Here is a 20,714-nt window from a genome sequence, read left to right as displayed (position 1 = left end):
CTTCCAGCATTAGGCACTGTTAATAATGCATATCAAGCACCAACTACTTTCGCACGCGACAAGGACACCCGTTAAGGACAGTCTGATGAATAGCTGAGTGACCTGTGGGAGCCACGACGCTCACTGATGGATGGTAAAACAGACGCTGTGGTCGGAGGTCACGTGGCAGACATGTGCACCACTAACATCCGAACGGTCTCGACGGTCGTCCGCACCACACAGTCATTTGACGTAAAAACTGCAAAATAGCTTTACACTCCAGTGAAAATTGGTCTGACTTCCCTCAGCCAACTTAGTTCACGTCAAGTTTGGTGTGGGCCCGGTGCAAATGATCAGATGTCCGTGTCGATGCCGAGGGTAGCCGCAGAAAATAGACATAAAGCCGATTTTTTCCAGTCGATGAGTACTTACTTAAATGTTACATTTTTCTTCGCCCATTGCACTTCGCCAAGAAACTTGTTCATTTGTCGGTACAACGACACTTCATCAGCCAGGCCAATCGAAAACTGAACAAATCACTTTCGGCGAATTTCCGTTGTTTGGTAACGGCTCAAGCCAGTTTGTTTCACCCAATGTTAGATAGAAGTAGCTATTGCATTGCACCGTTTCCTTCGGATTTATAAACCATGGACAACGATATGTACGACATTTTATTCAAAAGCACACGCATACCAACTCACAATCGGGTACGACACCACGAATACAGAGGCAGTGTACCAAAGGCTGTGCTTTTCAGTTGCTACCGACCCAGAGTGAGAAGGGACGGTAGAACAGGCAGAAAATCCGGGCAGAGTCAGGGCTAACTGCACAGGCGACACTCGCACACAATAAAACAAGCTGTGACCACACACGTAATCTCAACACATGGCAACGCAAGAAAATAAACAGTTAACGCATTTGTACAAATAATTCCGTAGAAGCTCAGATGGTGACATATGTAAGAACGCATACATTTTTTCATGTTACAAAGCTTTGGCAACGCATGGGTATGTCCCCTGATGGCAATGATAAACAAATACAACAGATTCTAGCAGAAGGTACCTGAACTAGCGAGACATGCAGCCACTTAGCATAGTACTGTACTGGCTTAATAACGACCGTTCAGTATAAAAAGCTCCTTTAAATAAACGCATTTACAATATAAACTCGAACGGAGATCTCAGGAAACCAATGCCAACGAAGCAGAACACAAAGCTGCAAAACAGGACTCAGACTAGCAGATCACCTGACAGTACGCGATACGCATTTCTCCAAGATTCCATACACACACGGCCCCGAGTTTAAGCTCTACTGTCTCTCCTACCTCTGTCTCTACCGCCGGGGTTGTCTCTACCGCCGGCAGTCGGCGGTATCCGAGAAGATCGCTCGCTCTCTCGGCGCTATGTTCCAGCGACAGTGGGTCCGACAGGCAGCGCCCAGACCAAGGTTCATTGTACTGACACTGTGTGACCACTGTCTGGTAGATCGCGAACTCACGTAAGACAGAGTTCCACGCCATTTGCCGACAGTCCGACCACTTGATATTCGAGCTCTCACTCACGAGCTGTGCTCAATGTTCAGTCTCTGGACTGTGTTCAGTTTGCGAGGCACGAATCTGTCGCTCTTCCCATCTCCCAGACTCCTTGGGAAAGTTGAGGCACGTAAGCGGCACCAGGTCGTCTCCGTGTTCTCTTGACACAGAAAGGTACCTCCATCTACTCCAAAGGTACCTCTTCCTCCATCCCCGATCTCACCGTTCCATCTCTCCGCCGTGTTATCCTCTCGACTCATGCCGTCACCTGGCGTCCCCCTCCGGCTGACCGTGTACTCTGAACCGGTACAGACACGTGTACTCGGGGTGTCCCCAGTTGGAGGTGACCCTCAGCTCTACAGCGCTTACCGGCCGGTCGGTGGGGGCCGCCGCGAACCGCTGCAGGGGCGGCCCGGCCGCCGAGTACTCGAAACTGGCCAGCAATGTGGCCGGACCACCGTCATCGGCCACAGCCTGAAACAGACAAGGGAAGTGTCAGGGAAAATTATCATGGGAGAGAAGGCGTCAGGGAGACTGTCGGGAAAGATAACCAGAGCCAGAGAAGACCACCTAAAGTACCGTCTTAACTATTTCATTTCATTTCATTTCATTTATTCTTTTATCACCAACGGGCGTTACCCCAATGACAGATGAAGTCAACAAATAAAACATTGATACACACTAAACAAGCACAGTAAAAACGAGCACAGTAAAAACAAAGCAGACTAGAAACATTTGTTTCCAGTAACAACCGAACAGTTACACCTACCTATCTGTGTCTCTCACTCACATACCGTTTCACTCTTGACCTGAACTCTGCCATGCTACTCTCCCAGACGTCCACATCCCTGTTCGCCTCCAAGAATGCGTTGCACACATTCGGTATGCGGTTGAATGAACATGAGCGAACAGTGTTTACCCTTGCAAACGAGACAGCGAACAGTGACTGTGTACGCAGTGTCCGGGGCGGCACGTGTATGGGAAACTTTTCCAGAAGAAATGACGAACATATTTTGCTTCGATGAATGTTTCGGAGAAACATAATGTCGTGCTGCTCGTGTCGGGCAGCTAGGGTGTTCACCTTAAAGTGTTCAGTGAGGTCACGGTAAACAAACGACACCCCGCGTACATGGGAGCGGGCACAGAGCCAAACCAGAAACTTCTCCTGCACACGTTCAATCCGCTGCATGTGTGTCCGCGCCGCTCCACTCCACACTACACTGCAGTACTCCAGTATTGAGCGGACGTTGGCGTAGTACGTTGATAAAATGGCTCTGTGTTAGAGAACTAGAGAAGAACGGTGCCCCAACAAGACAGAGAAGCAGGTTTATAACCATGATCAATGATGAAGTGTTCATTGCCTTTACATGGACCGGATAACGCCTTACTAGAACGGCACACGTTCTCACAGAGAGCGGCACATGTTCTCACCAGGACGGAGCAGTGTCGGGGCGCCGAGTCGATTCGTCCACCGGGCGTCAGGCCGCGGGCGATGTGCTCGATCACAAACTCGGTGGGTCGGACCGGCCGGGACAGGCCGATCACGAACTGACCCTCGCCGTGAAAGGCGAAGCACTCGCCCGGCCGGCCGTACGGCTGGAGGTAGAGGGGAGGTCAGGTCAGGGGTGACGCGAGGGGATACCGGCTGGAGCTCACATTTACGATCATTAATGGGAGTATACTGAACGGGAACAGAAATACGACAAACTCATTTCGAAACCACGGAGCATGCCTAGTACTAGCAGCGAATGCCAATGAATAATTCATTCTTAAAAATTATTGGGAACGCCTCTGCTATCCGTCACCAATATCACATTCTTACAAGTTATTGGGGAAGCCTCTGCAGCTATCTGTCACCAATGCAGTGTATGCTACCTAATTACCAGGCTTACCTGTATGATGGAGCGCGGGTTATTGGACTCTCACCTGTATGATGGAGCGGGGATTATTGGACGGGTACCACAGCGGCACCCCCAGCACAGTCAGCCGCGCCGTGCGGGCCGTGTACGCCTCGGTACACTTTGTGCTCAGCACACTGCCGCCCGCAGACTCCAGCGCAAAGTCGAACTGGCCCGTCTTATCGGCGTCGTAGAGGGCTAACTCGTGCTGAGCGATGGCGAGCGCCTCCTCCCGGCTGATACCGCCGCCCCCGCCGCCTGAGCCGCCGGCAGCGGCAGCGGCCGCCGCTCCCGTCAGAGACGGAAGGTCCGCCGTCAGATCTGCCAGAGATGACGGGAGGCGATGTCAGCAATAGAGGGACTGAGAACTGAAGGTGATGTCTGATTTTCCAGTCACCGAAGCAATTTTTCACGGAACCGTCACTCTAAATTATCAACTATCGACGGACCAACAACAGTAAACAAAAAAGTCAAGGCTTCAAAATTGAAGGAGAAAATGCGCAAGCACAGATTAATATTTTTCACATTTTGTGGACCAGCTACCGTTGTCAGAAAATACAATAGTACAGATGCATAGCTGGCTAATTCCGGCCCCCGCCGAAGTTAGTTGGTAGCACTGCTGCTCCACGGCGTACATTTCCTACCAGCCCATAGGGTTTACATGTTAAATGGCCTGTTTTCGGCGAGCGATATCTCGGTCAACCTTTGAAGGAATCAATGGTTCTTAGTCTCAAATGATAGATCGATGAATTTTCTTTCGACAATTCCTCTACCATTTTTCACGAAACCCAGCCGATCTTCTACGGCGTACAGGGTAAAGATTTCTCTGCACGCCAGCACCCGCGATCCGCCTCTCCGATCGTCGGCGCGCGGTCCTCGGTAGCACAGTCGGTAGCGTATCGGGCTACGGATCCGAGGGTCGTGAGTTCGAATCCTGGGAGCGCCGTGTGATTTCGGCTAGAATTGAATGATGTAGATTGTAGAATCTTAAATGTTTGCGTAATCAATTATGAATAGCTAATTGAATGTATCTGCGCACTAATCGGCCCCTAAAACCTCTTATTTAAGAAATTTAAGAAATGAATGTCACGTGCGCGTCACGACTGCCAACCATAAGCGCAACCATATTCTAGTTTGAACTAACTTTTTGCTAGTCCCGACCACATATAGTAGGTTTTCTAGTAGTTATACTAGAAATTCCTACCAAAGTTCGTCCTACCCTTCACTCAATATACCCTGGGCTAATTCAGCCCACATGTCTCCACCGGCGCACCTTTTCTGAAGTTGGTGGTGAAGAGCTGCATCCTGTCGAGCAGCTGGCTCTCCATCCGGCCCAGCTCGGCGCCCACTGTGCCGCTCCAGTCGGCCGCCGTGCCGTTACAGCAGGAGCCGGTCCGCTGGAGCGCCTCCCGGGCCGCCGACAGCGCGCTCTGCAGGTGGGCCAGCTCCGCCCTCAGGTCACCCATCTCCTGCTCCAGTGAGCCGAGCCGCGCGGCCGCCGCCCGGCCCTCGGCGTCCAGTCGGGACCTCTGCCGCTGGGCCGCCGGCACCGCCTCCTCCAGTGCGGTCAGACGGGCGAGCAGCACCTCCACGTCCCGTCCACCGTCCTCCCGGTCCAGCAGGGCGCGGACGGCCGCCAGCTCGGCCTCCAGGCGGCCCCGCAGCCGCGCCTCGGCGGCCTCCAGACGGTCGGTGGTGAGCGGAGCAGAGTCGGACGGCAGGCCCAGAGCGGCGCGAACAGCCGCCGCCGACGGGGGCAGCGCGGCGGCCGACCGACACGTCTGGAGGGGGGGGGAGGGGTGTCATTGATAAGTGGTGACTGTGCGGGAGACGGGCAGGAGAGAGTAGGATGGAAAGTCCCTGATCAGAGTAAACGCTTGACAGTCGCTTTGGCCGGGTCAAACACCTCAACAAAGCAACTGTTGGACAAAACACCCATTGACAGCGTGGATGATGATTCACGCTTCTGTGACGATGACACATTCACATTAATATTCAGATAAATTATGATAATAATACCAATAATACAAAAATAAAAATAGGCAGATTGTCCTAAACAGTCTAGCCTCACCTGGTATTCCTGCTGCAGCAGCTCCAGCCTGGCCTTCAGCTCGTCCATCTGTACCAGTACCTCACTGAGGCGGGGGTCGGATAGCGTCCGATCCGCGTCTCCGGCAACGGGGGCCACCACCACCTCAGCAGGGACAGGGGACGGCTCAGTACCCGCGGCAGGGGTGGGAGGTGGCAGAGCCGACCCAGAGGTCAGAGGTGCCCAGAGCACGGCTCCCGCCGAGCCGACCGCACCCGCCAGCTGAGCCAGCGCCACCTGAGAACCGGCAGAGCCGTCCATCAGATTAACGTTACCAGTACCCGTTACCCAGTTAGGGAGACAGCGCCATCACTGCTCAGATGTTCAGCTGAGCGGGGTCGTGACCCGACGGGAAAATGTGAAATATATGATTGCACCGATTGTTGTTTGTCATGGGGAAAATAAATGATAAAGTGAAAAAGTGGAATATGGCACAACATCCAAATGAAGCATATGTAGTTCTGAAACATTGCAACTCAAAGCCTAATATACCGATTAGCCAGTAAGGGTTGCGTACCTGTACTACCGCTAGACCGTAGATGCCGATGGCAATCAGTCCTTCAGCCAGTGATGTCAGCCCGGCGAGGATTCCTCCCAGTAGATATGACACTCCTCCGACCAGGAAGGACAGTCCTCCGCCCAGTGACGACAGAGCCTCCGAGAGGTACTGTTTGGCAGAGTCTGCGTCTGGTAGGGACCACCGTCCAGCGGGCAGCAGTAGCTCCACCGGTGACTCGCCACCCTCTCCGCCCAGCCAGCCTGAGGGCATGGCGATCGGGGTTAGGAACGGGCAATAAACCTTGCCAGTAGTAGTCTCCCAGTCGGACAGCTCTTAATTCATTCAGCAGTATCAACAAAGGTAAAGTGACGGTAAACTTGATGAAGTAATACTTCCCTCGTCAGACTTACGAAACGCGACCTCTCACCACCGCCAGTCATCATCTACAAGGCGTGCGGGATGGAATAACAATAAGCTGCGAACATCAACATTGACGTCGAATAAGCTGCGGCGATGAGCTACATTCTCTGGGGGTATCTTTACTCACCTAAGAAGGGCAGCAGCAGCAGTACGGTCAGTAGAAGCAGCAGCAGGGCAGCTGTCGCAAGGGGCAGACAGCGCCAGCCGCCGCCCTCCCGACGTTCCTTCACCGCTGCTTCACCCACCCAGCTCTCGGCGCTCGGCCCACCAGCTCCCACGCGGCTCCCGGCTCCCGGATCGCCGCCGGAGCCGGCCAGCAGGGAGCCGGAGCGGCGCCACAGCTCCGCCCGGGAGCCGGAGCCCGGAGCGGCGGGTGGCGCCGGAGCGGCTGACGCGGTCCCCACCGAGCCCCAGAGCAGCGCGCCGGCCCAGCGCAGCCAGCCGGGACGGGACTCAAGCTTCCCTGACGGACCAGTGAGTTTCCGCCGTACCGTTCGCGCCCACGCAGCTGGATTGAGAGCGGCGGCGACTGTGGCGGCACCACGCGGCAAGTCCAGCACTTCAGCCGCCGTCTGCGCGCGGGAGATGGCAGCACTGCAGGCTGCGGCCGCCCAGCGGAGGGGGTTCACGTACCACAGCACTGCCGCAAGCCAGGCGAGGGCGGTTAACAGCCTCCCAGGTCCTCCACCGGGCCTCACAGAGTCACTGCCATCCTGGGTAGACTCCCCATCCCGACCGGCACTCACTCCCAGTCCACCATTCTGTCTGCCGGCCGCCGCGTCCGACCACTCTCCATAGAGCGTATCTCTCTGCGGTGTGAGGCGCGGACGGAGCTGGTAGCGGTGCCGTGACGGCGGCCGACTGTTCCGCCTCTCCTTCCCCTGCACTGACCCCACCACCGGCGAGTCAGCACCCACTGCCGTCCTCGCTGTGCCCACCGACACTCCCGGCGCTAGCCCTGACGATACACCAGCCGCCGGCCCGGACGCGGAGACGCCTTTAGAGACTGGGGCGAGGAACAGCGGCCGGAGAGAGGTCCAGAGGTGGTGGCAGACGGCTGTCAGGGCCAGCCAGAGACGCAGCAGCGGCGAGAGGGCCTGACGGGCGCAGCGGCGCACCGACCAGCCTGAGGGAGACACAGGGGTAGGGTCGGACGGCTGACGACAAACGACACACGACACCCGTGGTGACGAGGCAATGTCAATCACTGGGAACGATTTTGCTCGAACCTTTCACGGACCTGCGTATATCTATGAGGTGATCAAATTATTCGATGTTTCACAGGGACTCGATGGCAGTGTTCTAAAATTGGATATTGGTTGGGTGTGCCGATGAAGAAAAAAAAATCCTAGGATGAGAAAAAAGAAGGAAAATAACTGCAGTATTTTTGTAAAATGGTGTAATGCCAGTTTTTATGCTAACTGATAAACCAGGATTTCATGTCAGGATCTTGACAGGGTGTGGAACAAAAGGATGTGAGTGCATCAACTGTCAAGTGACAAGGGAACTGGCTGTTGGGAATACATGAAACTCTTTTCAGAGATGAAGTAAAGTCGGTCATTCATATTTTAGGGATGAAAATATTTTCCCTATTAGGTGTGATTTGCCACCAAAAAGGCTGAAAAATGAAACACTGCTCGATGGAAAGCAGTGATGAATCCTATGAGAGCTACTCAAACAGAACCCGACAAAACAGCCTCACCCAGCAGTGAGCCGAGTCTCACCTGGTCGTGTTTTGTAGGGCGTGCTGCAGCGATGGGCGCCCAGTTTGGACACGCCGTCAGTAGGGAGCCACTCCTCGTCCTGGGAGTCGGCGTCCAGGCCGGGCGACAGGCCCAGGGTGGAGTCACCTGCCGGAAATAGGGGCGTCAGCAAGAGATATCGTCTGTGTCGCCTGCGGGAACAGGGGCGTGGTAGTCTGAGAGAAACAGTAAATATTGTTTGGAGGAGATGATAGCATCAGGAATAACAAATGTGCTGTGAATTGTAACACAGCGCGTTGTCACAGTCCCACTGCCTGACAATGATTTAACACCCAGCAAGGAACGACACAAAAACAATTTGGACATGGACAAGTAAAAATTAATGTGAAATTAACATTTTAAAAAGAGGACAATACTAGAGACGATTCCATCAGATTTCCCAATTTCGCCACAACCTGTCAACGGCCAACGCTCTCTTGAAATCACACAACACCATCGGTTCAGCACAGCCGCCCCCCCCCCCCCCGATTACCGAGTAGCTCCTCGAGTAGCAGTGCATCCTCGAGGGACGGAGTCGGACGGGAGGACTCCGCGGAGTTCGGGGAGGACCTGGGGAGGACGGAGGAGGAGCTGGCGGGTCCTCCCTCCGCTGGGAGGACGGCAGGCGGTGCGGGGGACGGCTCGGGTCCGGGCGGCGGCGGCGGAGCCTCGGCGGACGAGGAGTAGGTGAAGGAGAGCGGCGGAGCCACGGACGCTGCGGGCAGAAGGACAATATGGTGGACGGTCGGTAAAGTAACAGAGGGACACCACCAAATGCCTGGCCGTGCACGGGTGGACACGGTGGGTGGGGGCCCGTTTAGGAGGACACAACGGAGGTCAGTCAAAGAGGTAACGGTTGCTGATGGATGGTGGAGGCTAACCATGATCAATGGACCCAGTTAGTGCTAGCAGTGAGTTAATAGTGATCAATAGACGTAGTTAGTAACAACGGAGCATCAATTGATGGAGACAGTTAATGGTACACCAACGTCAATACGGACAGTTTAGCCACCAGACAATAGGTAATGGAGTAATGACAGTACGCAATACGGACAATGACGGGTTGACGGGAATCGATTGAGGCAATTAGTGACAGCGACGGCGGGACGACGAGAGTCCATTGTGATCTATAGAGAGCAGCCTACAACGTCACGGGCGGAGTCGGGTCGATAGATAACGTACCAGAGGTGGGAAGATAGCGATAATCAATACAGTCGGGCTATGGTTAGGATAGAAAGCACTGCCATATTCGATACAGGCCGTGGCAGAACCAATAGACAGCAGTAATCGATAAATACCGTAGCAGAGGTGAGTGCACAAAATGTTATTGATAAATCACTGCGTTATGATAGCAGTTATTTTTCCCACCTACCGTTTGACATCAGGCTGTTGGACGAAACACGCGAGGTGATCTCACGACGGTAGCTGTACACGCGCGTTGTTGTACTCTCATAGACGCCTGAAAACGAAATGTGGCCTGGTTATTTTGTCGGCGACTTCTTCAAATGACGACCGCTATTTGCTTCTGTCGGACAAAACAATGACCGTTTTAATAGCATACTCCTGAATAGCTGCTATTTCAAAAAGGAATATTTTCGACGAACTTTGAAGCTATCGCCAGCTTTTCATTTTCATAATCACTCGGGAATGGCGTCATAGACAAGCGTTACAGACCGATATTATCTGTTGATGACGGCATCCGAGCCCACACAATCCAGCACCCTTGCAATACCATTACGAAAGATAACGAGTCGTAAAATAAAACCATAGCCAACATTAGGCACCCCGGCTCCCCCCTGAAGAGACAAACACTCAACCACCCTATCCCCTCCACTCACCCCGCTCGTCGCCCGGTAGCGCCGGACTGGCCGCCGCCTGCGCCGCTCCCCTATCAGCGCGGCTGGGCGCGGTCCGTGGCGCCGGCAGCGGGCTGTCCCCTGCCCCGTGTGAGGGTGAGCGCAGCCCCAGCCGGGACATGCTGGGCGGCCCGACTGGCTCCGGCCGGACTGCAGTGTACGACAGGCTGCGGGAGTACGTGTAGTCCGTGCGCGGCTGCTTCCTGGGGTGACACACGTGGGGAGGGTGTTAGTGTGTCACAGGGAAGGCGTTGGTCGGTATACGGCTGCTTCCTGGGGTGACATACGTGGGGAGGGCGTCAGTGTGTCATAGGGAAGGTGTCAGTCGGTATACGGCTGCTTCCTAGGGTGATACGCAGGGTGTAAGTGAGTCAGTGTCATACACATCGGTAATGGAAATGTGTGCGGGGAGAGCAGCCTGAGAAAGCTACCGGCGAGCGGAAGTACTGTGACTTCATGATACCAATTTCGCAGGGCATCGTGACAAAAACATCAGCCGATTCCAAAGTTTCCTTTTTGTCATCGGATGGTTTCCCTTCAGGGCAAAACAATGCAATCTTCTTACGTCCCCATTCGTGACCGACTGCCTCCCCTTCCAGTATGACCGTCAGTCACCCGACTCGCATGAACTCCTAACTCCTCGCTCCTCCAACTCACATGAACTCCTCGAACTCCTCGTCGCTGCTGTAGGCCAGGTAGGAGAGGTCGGGCAGCCCGCTGGTGTCCATCTGAGACTCCTCCTGGCGGCGGCGCTCTTTGGCCGGCCGGCGGACCCGGCGGGACCGGGCCGGGCGGTCGTCGGTCTCCGCCCCGCTCACCTGGTCAAACACAGAGGCCAGCAGAGCGGCCGTGCAGTCCTGAGAGGCGGCGGCAGCACCGGCGGACCTGGATGGCGCCTGGACGACAGACATGAGAGGGGAGGGTTAGGGACGAACAGCGGCACCGGCGAACCTGGCCGGCGCTTGTACCGCAGGCACACGGACACAGTAACCAACTACGATCACACCTCTAGTAGTCACCTGACCAGCACACTTATCACCAAAGGAAAGGACACCATACACTTAAGTATAAAACTGACCCGCTTCTTTCCCCATTCCCACAACGCAGAAGATAGTAGGGGAGTAAGCTGGGCTCGCTCCCACACCGCGGACACCTCTAACACCCACCGGTCGCGTGGAGCTGCTCTTGATGGAGTGCATGGAGTCGTTGAGCGCGCCGCCGGCCTGGCCCGACACACGGCGACCACGGGAGCTGAAACAAGAGGGACAGGGTCAGCATATACATAGGCAACAGACTCCAGTGGATGCACGGGGAAAGATAACGCTGGATGTAAACTATCTTATAATTAAGCGCGTCTGTGGTGAGTATGTGGCCATTGGTAATGTAGGCGTTTGCTTTTGTCCACGAACATATTCCAGAAACCAGTTAGACCTTTCCGTCTCGGGGATTACCAGGGTAAGATCACTGCAGCGCACATATGCGCTTTGCGTGACATCAGCCGACAAGCCCTTTACATTTTGCCCGCATGTCAGTTGCCGCCCGCACTCAGGACACAGTGACGAGCGCACGTCCGTATCCACCTGTCTATAACCTCGGCTCACATTTCCATGGCCCGGCGACCCTAATTATCGCCACCATCCCATCCGGTCAGTCCCGCTACACCTCACCTCCGCAGTACGTGAGAGCCGACCATTAAACCCGCTAACGACCCCATCGTCCGACCGACGCACCGAAAAACGTGTGCTCGCGTCCAGCCCCAGAGTTTCGGCCGACGCCGCCCGTCCAGACACCGTCCGTCCGTCCGTCCCGGGTCGGTGGAGTGGGCTGACTCTTGATGTGACACAGGCTCCGAACCAAATGGGCACGCGGACCCCGGTGGGGAGGGGAGACGGGGAGACTGGTGAGTCATCGCGGAACACGCTCGCGGCGACAGGGCCCCAAACAAACGGGTAGGCGGGTCTGTCTCTGCTCAACAGAGGCAGGGAGGGAGGATGGGACAGAACAATGGACGGACGCACACAGGATGCGGGTCTACGCGGTGGGAAACGGAATCAATGACGCCACCGTTCCAATCGCCCAGCAACCAAAATTCCTGCTAGTATGTCCAATGTCTATGCAATCTGGGCACAAAGGACCAACAACTGCACGTCGAATGCGTGTAAAAGAACCCACAGCACGTCACTTTCTATGCATCATTGGACCATTGCCAGACTGCTAGTGCTGACTGCTGAGTGCCTCATTCCCCGTCGGACCGAGTCAATCCCACCCAGCTCGCAGCGTTCGGTTACCACCCGCATGCCACGCGTCTGGTTTGATCGTCGGCGTCTCGCCCGGTCCGGCGGCGGTTCACCAGACGCAGGGGAGCAGCCACGCGCCCCTGGCAGTCCGCAGGCTCCCCACGTGGGAGAGCGCGGATCGATACTGCTGCCAAGGGCGTCCGACCTCACTGCATGCTACCGCCGCTCCTGGCAGCCGGTAATACTCGCGCACTGCACGGGTTGCATGGTCCTGCATGAACGGAAATTTACCATTGCAGTGTAAGGATCAATAAATGCATTAGGGTCACTGTGACTGCCCATGGTCATGATTAATGGACCATTGATAAGTCAAAGTGGCAGTGTTGCACGCCACTGGCGACTACAGCGCTGCTATGAACGTGACACAGTGCTGCGTCCAGCAGCGCGTGCAGTCCAATCACGGCATTGGGTGAGGATGGGGAGAGAAGGACCGACAGTCCTGGGTGCCACAAGAACGGTGTCACGGCCGCGGCGGGCATGTGAACTGGGGAGACAAATCGCAGCACCCAACATCAGACTACAAGAGAGCCTTTGCTGTGGTGTGCCAGCAGCTGGAACCAATGAGTAGTACCAGCACATCCGGTCAGTGGTGCCAGGTACTAGGAAGACCGGCTGCAGGCTGCGGGTTCCGAGGCCGGGTGGTGCGGTCCGTGCCTGACAATGCTGTCAGGCGATACGGTCCGAGTCTGACAGCACAAGTCGGCAGTGATTGCGCGGGTACACCGCTCGGTGATTCACCCCTGAGCGCGATTCCCCTGCTGAGTGACGGACACCGGATACTGTGACCAGTGGGTGGTGGTAGCAACTGGCTATAGACCACTATTGTAACTTCCAGCAACACGGGAAAGAGGAAGTTGCACAGGAAGGAAGGAAGCATGCGGTTTTCTGGAGTAACACTTGATATCCGTCTGACGAGGCAAGCGATGCAGCCAAGCATTCCGCTCTTCTGCATTTATCAGAATATCAAACGTTCAGCCGCGTTTGCAGCATCGTTACCGATCATGATAATTCGGCATCATGATATGCTAGCTCAACAACGTGCCAAATATAACAATTAACCGTACTTTGGGTAGGCTAAAACATCGCGCAATGACACTGAGCTCTCTATCAGTAACAAATAAATGACTCTGAAGTCTGAGTCACAGCACATTCACAGATAATCACAGCCAGTCTCATGTCCGTTCAGGATTACGAGTCCCGCTGATACAAACCCCAGACGCGCGGCGCTGACCACGTTGCCCGGGTTCAAAATGTAAACGCATTCCAATCTTTCAAACATTGTAAAACGTCCGGCTAGTTCATATCGGTGACCGGCACGCGGAAACTCGGGACAGCATTCGCGTAATTCATTCTCACGGAAAGTGTAGTGTAATGGTCTCTGGATTTTCGGTGTCACTGGCCACTGGACACTGGACAGCATTGGTGTGACTTCGATTCAACAGTACCTACCTATTCAAAAAAGATACGGAGACAAGCAACTTCAATTAAGTAAAAAACATCAGCTCCATTCGCATCACGAGTCGCTGCCGATCAGAATACAAAGTCGGCCAATGCAAACCTGCAACTAATCATTGCTATCATGCTCCAGGGAAAACACAGCCACGAATGTAAGTTCTAAAAACAACGCCCCGCACCATGGCCATTTTTCTGAGCCGAGTTTGGCGCCGGAACACGGTCATGTGACCGCAGGGTCCGTGACAGTGCAGTCAGCGACCACAGCGATCCCATGGCCGCGTCAGTCCCGGCACGGCCCCGACCGCATTGAAATCGCCACAGACGTGACCGGTAATGAAAAGTTCGAGCTGAAATACAGCCCAGACCTACCTGGTGGGTAGTCGAACCGAACCACACCGCGCTCCGGTGTCGGCGCGAACCGACCGCAGCGTACACAGAGCCGGGAATCACGCGCCGCGGCGTACCACCCGAGCCAGCCCGGTGGGACGGGTGTCCGGTGACCCCGGAGGTGTCGCATAGAGTGGTGACCCTGACACGCACCCATAACGGCAGCTGCTGACATTGAAACTCGAGTGCAGGTGATATTTAGGATGCTGGCGAAAATAGCCGTGACTTTCAACAAAATGTGTTCAGGTCACGGTCACAACACTTCAAATTGTGACCAAAACAACGTTTGAAACGTGGGACATACAAATACTCATCAAAACATCTTCGAATGAAAATGTCCCAAAGTGAATGTCGAAAGCACAACATTCCGCTTGACATCGCTAAGATCGATCGATCGATCGACTCGCCCACTTTGTCGACCACCATCAATATCGGACCAATAGCGGCAAAATCCAATTACCGCTGAGCTGGACAGGAGCGAAAACGGGTGTGGATGACTGCCGATGGCGCTGTTAGGATGCTACTAGAGAGCACTGGTAATTAATTTTTCGAAGCTCGTATGGAAGCGAACACAGGAAGTCACCAATTCAATTCAATAGGCCACCGAGACAATCGGTGAAACGAAGATAAATGGCTGTTTTTGGTAAATCGACAGAAAGTAATTTCCGTTCACGTTGCTTACACTCACTGAGATGGAAATTAAGTCCACCTAAATCATCTCCTTAGTCTGCTGCACATTCTATTGAGTTGGACAATTGAACAGGAAACTGAAAGGTCGCGTCCTACTTATCTACAATCCACACCTACGCTGACTGAGAAGCTGACTGTGGCAAACTCGCAAATAGGTAAAGCCCACCGTCCGTCCGTGTACAGAACTGGGCCATTCAAACAGCGAGCGTGTGGTCGCCCAATATCCCCACAGCCCAGAGTTCACAGCCCGTGGGTCAGCCAAAGCGGCAACGCTGCGGCGCGACTCTGCCCCGAGCTGCGAGTCCGCTCGGAGCAGGACGGAGCCGACCCGTCCTAGTTCGCACTCTCATTGTGTGCCTGCTGACAGCAGCGGGCGGACGGTGACGGGGCATTTATAGAGCGTCACATCACTGCGTTTTGTAGTGGCAGCGATGGTTTGCGTTCCATTTGTAGTGGTTTTGACACAGGCGGTGTTCAGTTATTCACGGCTATTGAAAAATCGAAGGCGACCTCAATCCAGACAGTGCTGAGAGACTGGCAACTAATTTGATGAACGTCAGATGACTGGCAACGATTCAAGTTGACTGAACATGCTTTGACCTGGAACATCCCGCCCATTCAGTGGGATTGAGGAGCGGACTGTTGGGCGGTCCAGCCCATACCCACACCCACAGCCACTGGCTACTCCACCCCAGCCCCCACTGAATAAAGTGAAGGATCGGCGCAGGGCCGGTGGACTTTTTGAAGTGCATCCATTCCAGAGAGCAGGTAGTGGTGACTGTGCAAAGTTCACTCCTGACGTCATCAGCCAACACTTCAACGCCCAAAGCTACATATGTGGAAGACGACTATCTATTTGTGTCACTGATTGATTTCCATAGTTCCAGAAAAACGGAATTCACATGTATTTCATCTTGGAATCCACTGTCCCAAAAAAAGACAAGAATCTCGCGTCGACGGCGGCTCTGCCTCTCGCTTCATGTCGCCGCAAGAGACGGGTTCTCACGGAGCTTTGGGCGCCCGATAGCGCGTGAGAAGTCTAGGTCCGCGATTACATTGAGACTGGCTGACGTTCAGTGAGATCTTAGACGCTGGCTCTGTGCCCTGTAGTTGCCTGCTGAGTTACAAGGCGCTACAAAACTTAGCAGCTCACGCCTGGACTGTCAGTAGGTAGTCTTCTAATCGAGGTTGAGTCAACATCATGCTGTAAATCAACGCGATTGGCAGATCTACAAAATCACCGAGCGTGCAGAAACCGTATTTGGATTGGCAAGAACCATCACATTATGACTACGCCGAGTACGAAAAGCAGAGCACGACCCAATTCTCCTCCCTCTCACATTTCATCCCCTCTACCCAGCTGTGCGGCAGGAACCTCGTCCCGTGCGGTATGCCATACAAACGAGTGAATTACTCTCTGAAGAGCGGCCCGCCCGGCCCAGCCACCCCACTGACTGCGCTCAATGGATTGATGAACTGCGTGCCGCCGGCCGCGCCCCTGCGGCCTAAGCAGGTCAGAGAGTTCAGACTGATCAAAACAACACACAGGCAGAGCCCACGGCCCGCGCGGGCCGACTGAATGGTGAGCAGAGAAGTGAGTCCCCACATCCATCAAACCGGTGGAAACATTCTCTCAAGACACATGCTGGAAGCCCTGGAAAAAGGAGCTCGAGCCGCGGCTGTGGTGCTGCAAGTCAAGTCAACTGCCCATCCTAGGCCAACAGCGTTCCAGCAACAGGCAGATACTTGCCTATACTCATCACTCCAATCCTAATTAAAATTACCCACTGGCTGACACCAGCACCGTACAACACTAATCACACCGTCATGACGCCCATGACACCTACTCTGACACGTCTGACACCTCGTGACACCGCCGGCTTCCAGGCTGACGGCTAGCTCTGACGCCGCAGCACATCACATTGGCAGGAATGTCACGAGCTGGCGGCGTCGGGGAACGTCACGACCTACCAGTTACCACCGAGTGCCAACCCGCTCTCGCGTTGGTTCTGGGAGCCGTGTAAGGTAAAGTCAGCTCGACAGATTGCAATGTAGATCAAAGCGTAACACAGACCGACAATGGAAGGCGCCGCGCGGTTGGATTAGAAATCCTGGTTACTTGCAAGCTGCATTGCCACGCTACTCTAAAAGATATATCAATAAGTTTCCAAGACATTGTAACTTCATATTAAGTTGAAGTGGCACTACACAGATGCTTCACAGACAGGGGCGCGGGAACTACTTTCTGACTGGGGGGGGGGGGGCACACCATAATAGAGATTAACCTAGGGTACCCCCAAATCTAGTTTTCTCACCGGTTTTAGACCACTTATTTTTCACCCCTCGGCTTTTTCAACAAAAAAGAAAACATTTGCAAAAAAAGTGTGGTATTCCGTCTCAAAGCTGTGGGGGCACCGCCCCCACGGCCCCAGAGTTGGGGGGGGGGGGGGCAAGCTGCCCCCACTGCCCCCCCCGGCTCCCGCGCCTATGTTCACAGATCAAGATACCGAGCACATCAGCGCTGGCAGGGAACGTTAATCTTCAACGAAGGCTGGCTAAAACGCATTCACAAAATTGGGAACAGCACCGCCACTAATTAATCCTTCCGACCGGCTCTGGACTCAGTAACTGCCTCGATGGCAGACCTCCATGACTCGGCTGTGTTCCACAGCGGGCTCCCGACCACTCCAATAACAACGTTATCTTCCGTTAACTATAGCGCCGCACAGACTCTGCTCGAACGTTACATTGGCTGATGATCGGCCGGCCGTCCCTCTCACGTTATGTCCATTCCTCCATTCCTTACGCGATGTGAGAGGGACGGTCGACGAGCTGAAAAAGAAAGAAAAAAAAAATCGAACCCGACGGACGCTCCTCTCGGCGCGCGGGAGCGCGCCTCCGCCGCGCGCGCCGAGCGCCCACGCACTGGGGAAGCGTCTCCCGTCCCCTCCCGTCCCGTCCGAGAGGGCCGCGCCGCCGGCGGGGCCGCCCCGGGCGGCGGCGCGGCTATTCGGAGGACCGTCTCGCCGCTGTCCGGCGCTAGCCCGTTAACGAACATTTGACTGCACTGACCGAGGACGCCGCTCCATCTCCGGCTATTGTCCGCGTTCACAGGGCAGTGTGAGGCGGACGTCCGAGTCTAATCGTTAACAGGCCGCCCTGGGAGGGAGGGGCGCCTCATCAGACGCTCAAAGAACCGGCCGTGCCTCACGCTGCGGGGTGTCTAAAAACGACCCTCCCCTCCGGCGCGACTGACTGGGCAGGTCAGAGGTAACAGGTCACAGGTCATCACTCGCGAGTCACTGGATGGGACAGGGTCATTGAACGCACAGTAAGGATGGACTGTTGAAGCACTGGAGCGGCAAGATGAAACAAACGTATGCAACAAAACTTTAGCAACCGTGGAAACACAGCCAGCGGAGGCGGCAGATAAAGAATGTCCTTTGAACGGAGCAGAGATGCGAGATAAGCGATAAAATTTGTTTGCCAAACGTGTCAAACAGCCAGCTGCTTTCTTTATCTGTCCATCAGATAACGACCAGCGTTATTGCGGGTACTTCAAGGGTGTCGACCTGTGAAGTGCGCCGCACAGCTGTGGTAAACATATTTACTCGTAGCTGTGATGCGCTATCGACAACACCAAAAGGCAAAATCAATGGACTTTGACCGGAGAAAGATGTCAAGAGCTACTCGTATATGCTCATAAGCGTTCAAATAAAAAAGATCTAAGTAAAACTTGAGCCGGACTTAACAATAGAATACAGTCCAGCGGCACAACGATGGTGCCCGTATCTACTAAAATGAAAAAGGACGTCAATATATTTCAAAAGTCGACCTGAATAGTTCGGCAAACAGCCTTACCCGGCTCTCGTTTACAGCATACTAAAAGGACCAATTCGGTCCACTCTGTCCAGTGTCCAGTGCCCCCAGCCTGTACGCGGAGCGTTGTGCTGTCCAGCAAACTGCACACATTGCATCGTACACGGGCACGGCACACCGTGCATTGCACAGTACCGCCGCCTCAGTCAGTATCCGCACTGCTGCACGGTGCACTATGTCCACTTCCAATCCAGCGTGCCCTCAGAGGAGCCTCTGCGTGACACACACCACCGGCTGACTCACCCCAGCCTCCCCTCTACCCAAAGAGAGCAGCGGGGGTTTGGAGCCGTCGTCGGTAGTGTGAGGGTACTGCGAAGGCCGGGACTCCACCGCGGTACAGCTAATCGATCGAAGTACCGATCCTGGTCCATTCGTCGCAGGTCAGAGCAGTGCAGTGGTCCCTTCGCCGACGATAACTATGCAATATGCATGCCAGTGGCTCGGCCAGTTACCTACCGTTATCTCTTACTAAGCCTACCACGGCAACAGGCAACAGGCAACAGGCGCTCCCGATGGTATACCAGTCTTGGGCATATCGCCAGTCTCGGCCAACGACGCAACGCTATAATTTGGAAAAGGTTAATTTCGAGGGTACAACATAAAATCCGTTTAAATATGTTTTTTTCAGGATGATGACGCCGAACACGTCACAGTGCCATGAGTAGAGACATCATCTGGAAACTGAAACGGATGATAGAGCCCGAGCGGACTGGACGTGACGCACGCTAGGCGATCGTTCCCAACGGGATAGAGATAAGCGGACCCGCGGTGACGTTAATAGAGTGACGTCACGAGTCAGATATAATCCAGATTACAGGCTGCGGTGCAGAGTAGATGATAATTGATATAGCTATACGCAAGTTTTAACAAAAAAAAAAAGATATTATGGGACAGGTTTGAATGGTTTGATAAAAGTATGCAAAATGCAGACGCATAATTCATGAGCTCGAACCAAAGTGCCAACTCCAGTCGCAGTCAATCTGACCTTGGCATGTAAGACCAATACCAGTAGAAATCAATATGAATTTCCAAACCACATAACGGTTTAATGGCTCACGGCACGTTCTCTTCCAGCCTAACATGACGGCGGCTACTCCCACCCAAACCAGGCTGGGCCACATGAGCGAGCCCCTCAATCCGAGACATAGTTTGAGAGGTTAACTTTTCCGCATCGGAATCGAACCTAACCCCACTCTGTCGCTGTTGTATCCCGCGTTTAGTCACGCACTCCACCCGTATCCGCTTACCTGGTCGGCGGCGCGCGGTCCGTGGAGTCAGGCACGTAGAAATGCTCCATTCCGGCGCAGTGGCAGCCGGCGCCTCCCGAGCACCGGGAGCGCAGGAACAGTTCATCTCCCATCGCCGCACACAGGGGCTACACTCACACTTCCCGCCACCAGTCGCGCTGGTGGAGACTGGAGAGCGTCCCACACTCTGCGAGCACCGCACTGTCTCACCGCGCACTGCTGAGAACGTCGGGCGCGCGCCACTGGCAGTTGGCACTTTGCTTTACAGTCTCCGCGCCCACAGCGTCCGCATCCGGACCGGTCATCCAAACCGACGACTGGCGTCTGGCTCGGTCGACGGCCGGCCGGCGCCGACTCGCCGGACGGACTAGTTCGCCGACTGGCCGCCAGGCGGCGGGCCGACGGCGGGAGGTCCCTCAGAGGGTGCCGGCTGAATGAGGATCAAAGCAGCTCACTGACTTTAACCTGCAAAACCGAAACAAGTACTAACCATCAGTCAAAAACTCCTGTCCATAGGTTGGGTATTTAAATAATTTGAAAAGAAAAGGCTGCACAATGAAGCATGTGAGCCAAAATCAGTCAATCAATGGTAAAATTATCATTCCATAATCCATAATGGCATGCATTTTTAACAATTGCATGGTCAACTAGTGGCATTCATGATTCAAACAATTAGAGAAGCTTTATGAATTACCATTTATGATTCAAGATAGCTTTATATTTAACCATAAGTAAAACAACTGCA

General features: G+C 54.3%; 1 protein-coding gene across 2 annotated transcripts; it reads right to left on the bottom strand.

Moving 5' to 3' along the window:
- Nucleotides 1–632: 632 nt before the first annotated feature.
- On the bottom strand, nucleotides 633–20,512 carry LOC122379960. 2 transcript variants are annotated; one of them, XM_043362655.1, is made up of 14 exons: nucleotides 19,970–20,512; nucleotides 11,181–11,265; nucleotides 10,672–10,910; nucleotides 9,997–10,217; nucleotides 9,531–9,617; nucleotides 8,652–8,873; nucleotides 8,141–8,266; nucleotides 6,544–7,542; nucleotides 6,015–6,256; nucleotides 5,480–5,734; nucleotides 4,682–5,189; nucleotides 3,437–3,729; nucleotides 2,942–3,106; nucleotides 633–1,984 (listed from the first exon to the last, which is right to left on the bottom strand). In XM_043362655.1, exons 1-14 carry the CDS (start codon nucleotides 20,080–20,082, stop codon nucleotides 1,775–1,777), a joined length of 3,765 nt encoding a protein of 1,254 aa, XP_043218590.1. In that variant the 5' UTR covers nucleotides 20,083–20,512; the 3' UTR covers nucleotides 633–1,774. The 2 variants fall into 2 exon arrangements, with proteins under 2 accessions (XP_043218590.1, XP_043218591.1); XM_043362656.1 differs by lacking the exon at nucleotides 8,652–8,873 and having other exon boundaries at nucleotides 19,970–20,511.
- Between the last annotated feature and the right edge of the window lie 202 nt (nucleotides 20,513–20,714).

The sequence above is a fragment of the Amphibalanus amphitrite genome, unplaced genomic scaffold (genome assembly GCF_019059575.1).
Source record: "Amphibalanus amphitrite isolate SeventyFive unplaced genomic scaffold, NRLGWU_Aamphi_draft 000087F_arrow, whole genome shotgun sequence".
NCBI lineage: Eukaryota > Metazoa > Arthropoda > Thecostraca > Balanomorpha > Balanidae > Amphibalanus > Amphibalanus amphitrite.
The sequence above is the reverse complement of the archived record's forward strand: the minus strand, read 5'-3'. Positions and strand labels throughout refer to the sequence as shown.

Excerpts from the sequence above, each read along its gene's own strand:
- LOC122379960 (XM_043362655.1), bottom strand. The coding sequence starts at position 20,082 with ATGGGAGATGAACTGTTCCTGCGCTCCCGGTGCTCGGGAGGCGCCGGC. Across the intron at positions 10,911-11,180 it reads AGAGCAGCTCCACGCGACCG|GCGCCATCCAGGTCCGCCGG; the intron begins GTGGGTGTTAGA and ends TCTGTCGTCCAG. Across the intron at positions 10,218-10,671 it reads GAGGAGTTCGAGGAGTTCAT|GAAGCAGCCGCGCACGGACT; the intron begins GTGAGTTGGAGG and ends GTGTCACCCCAG.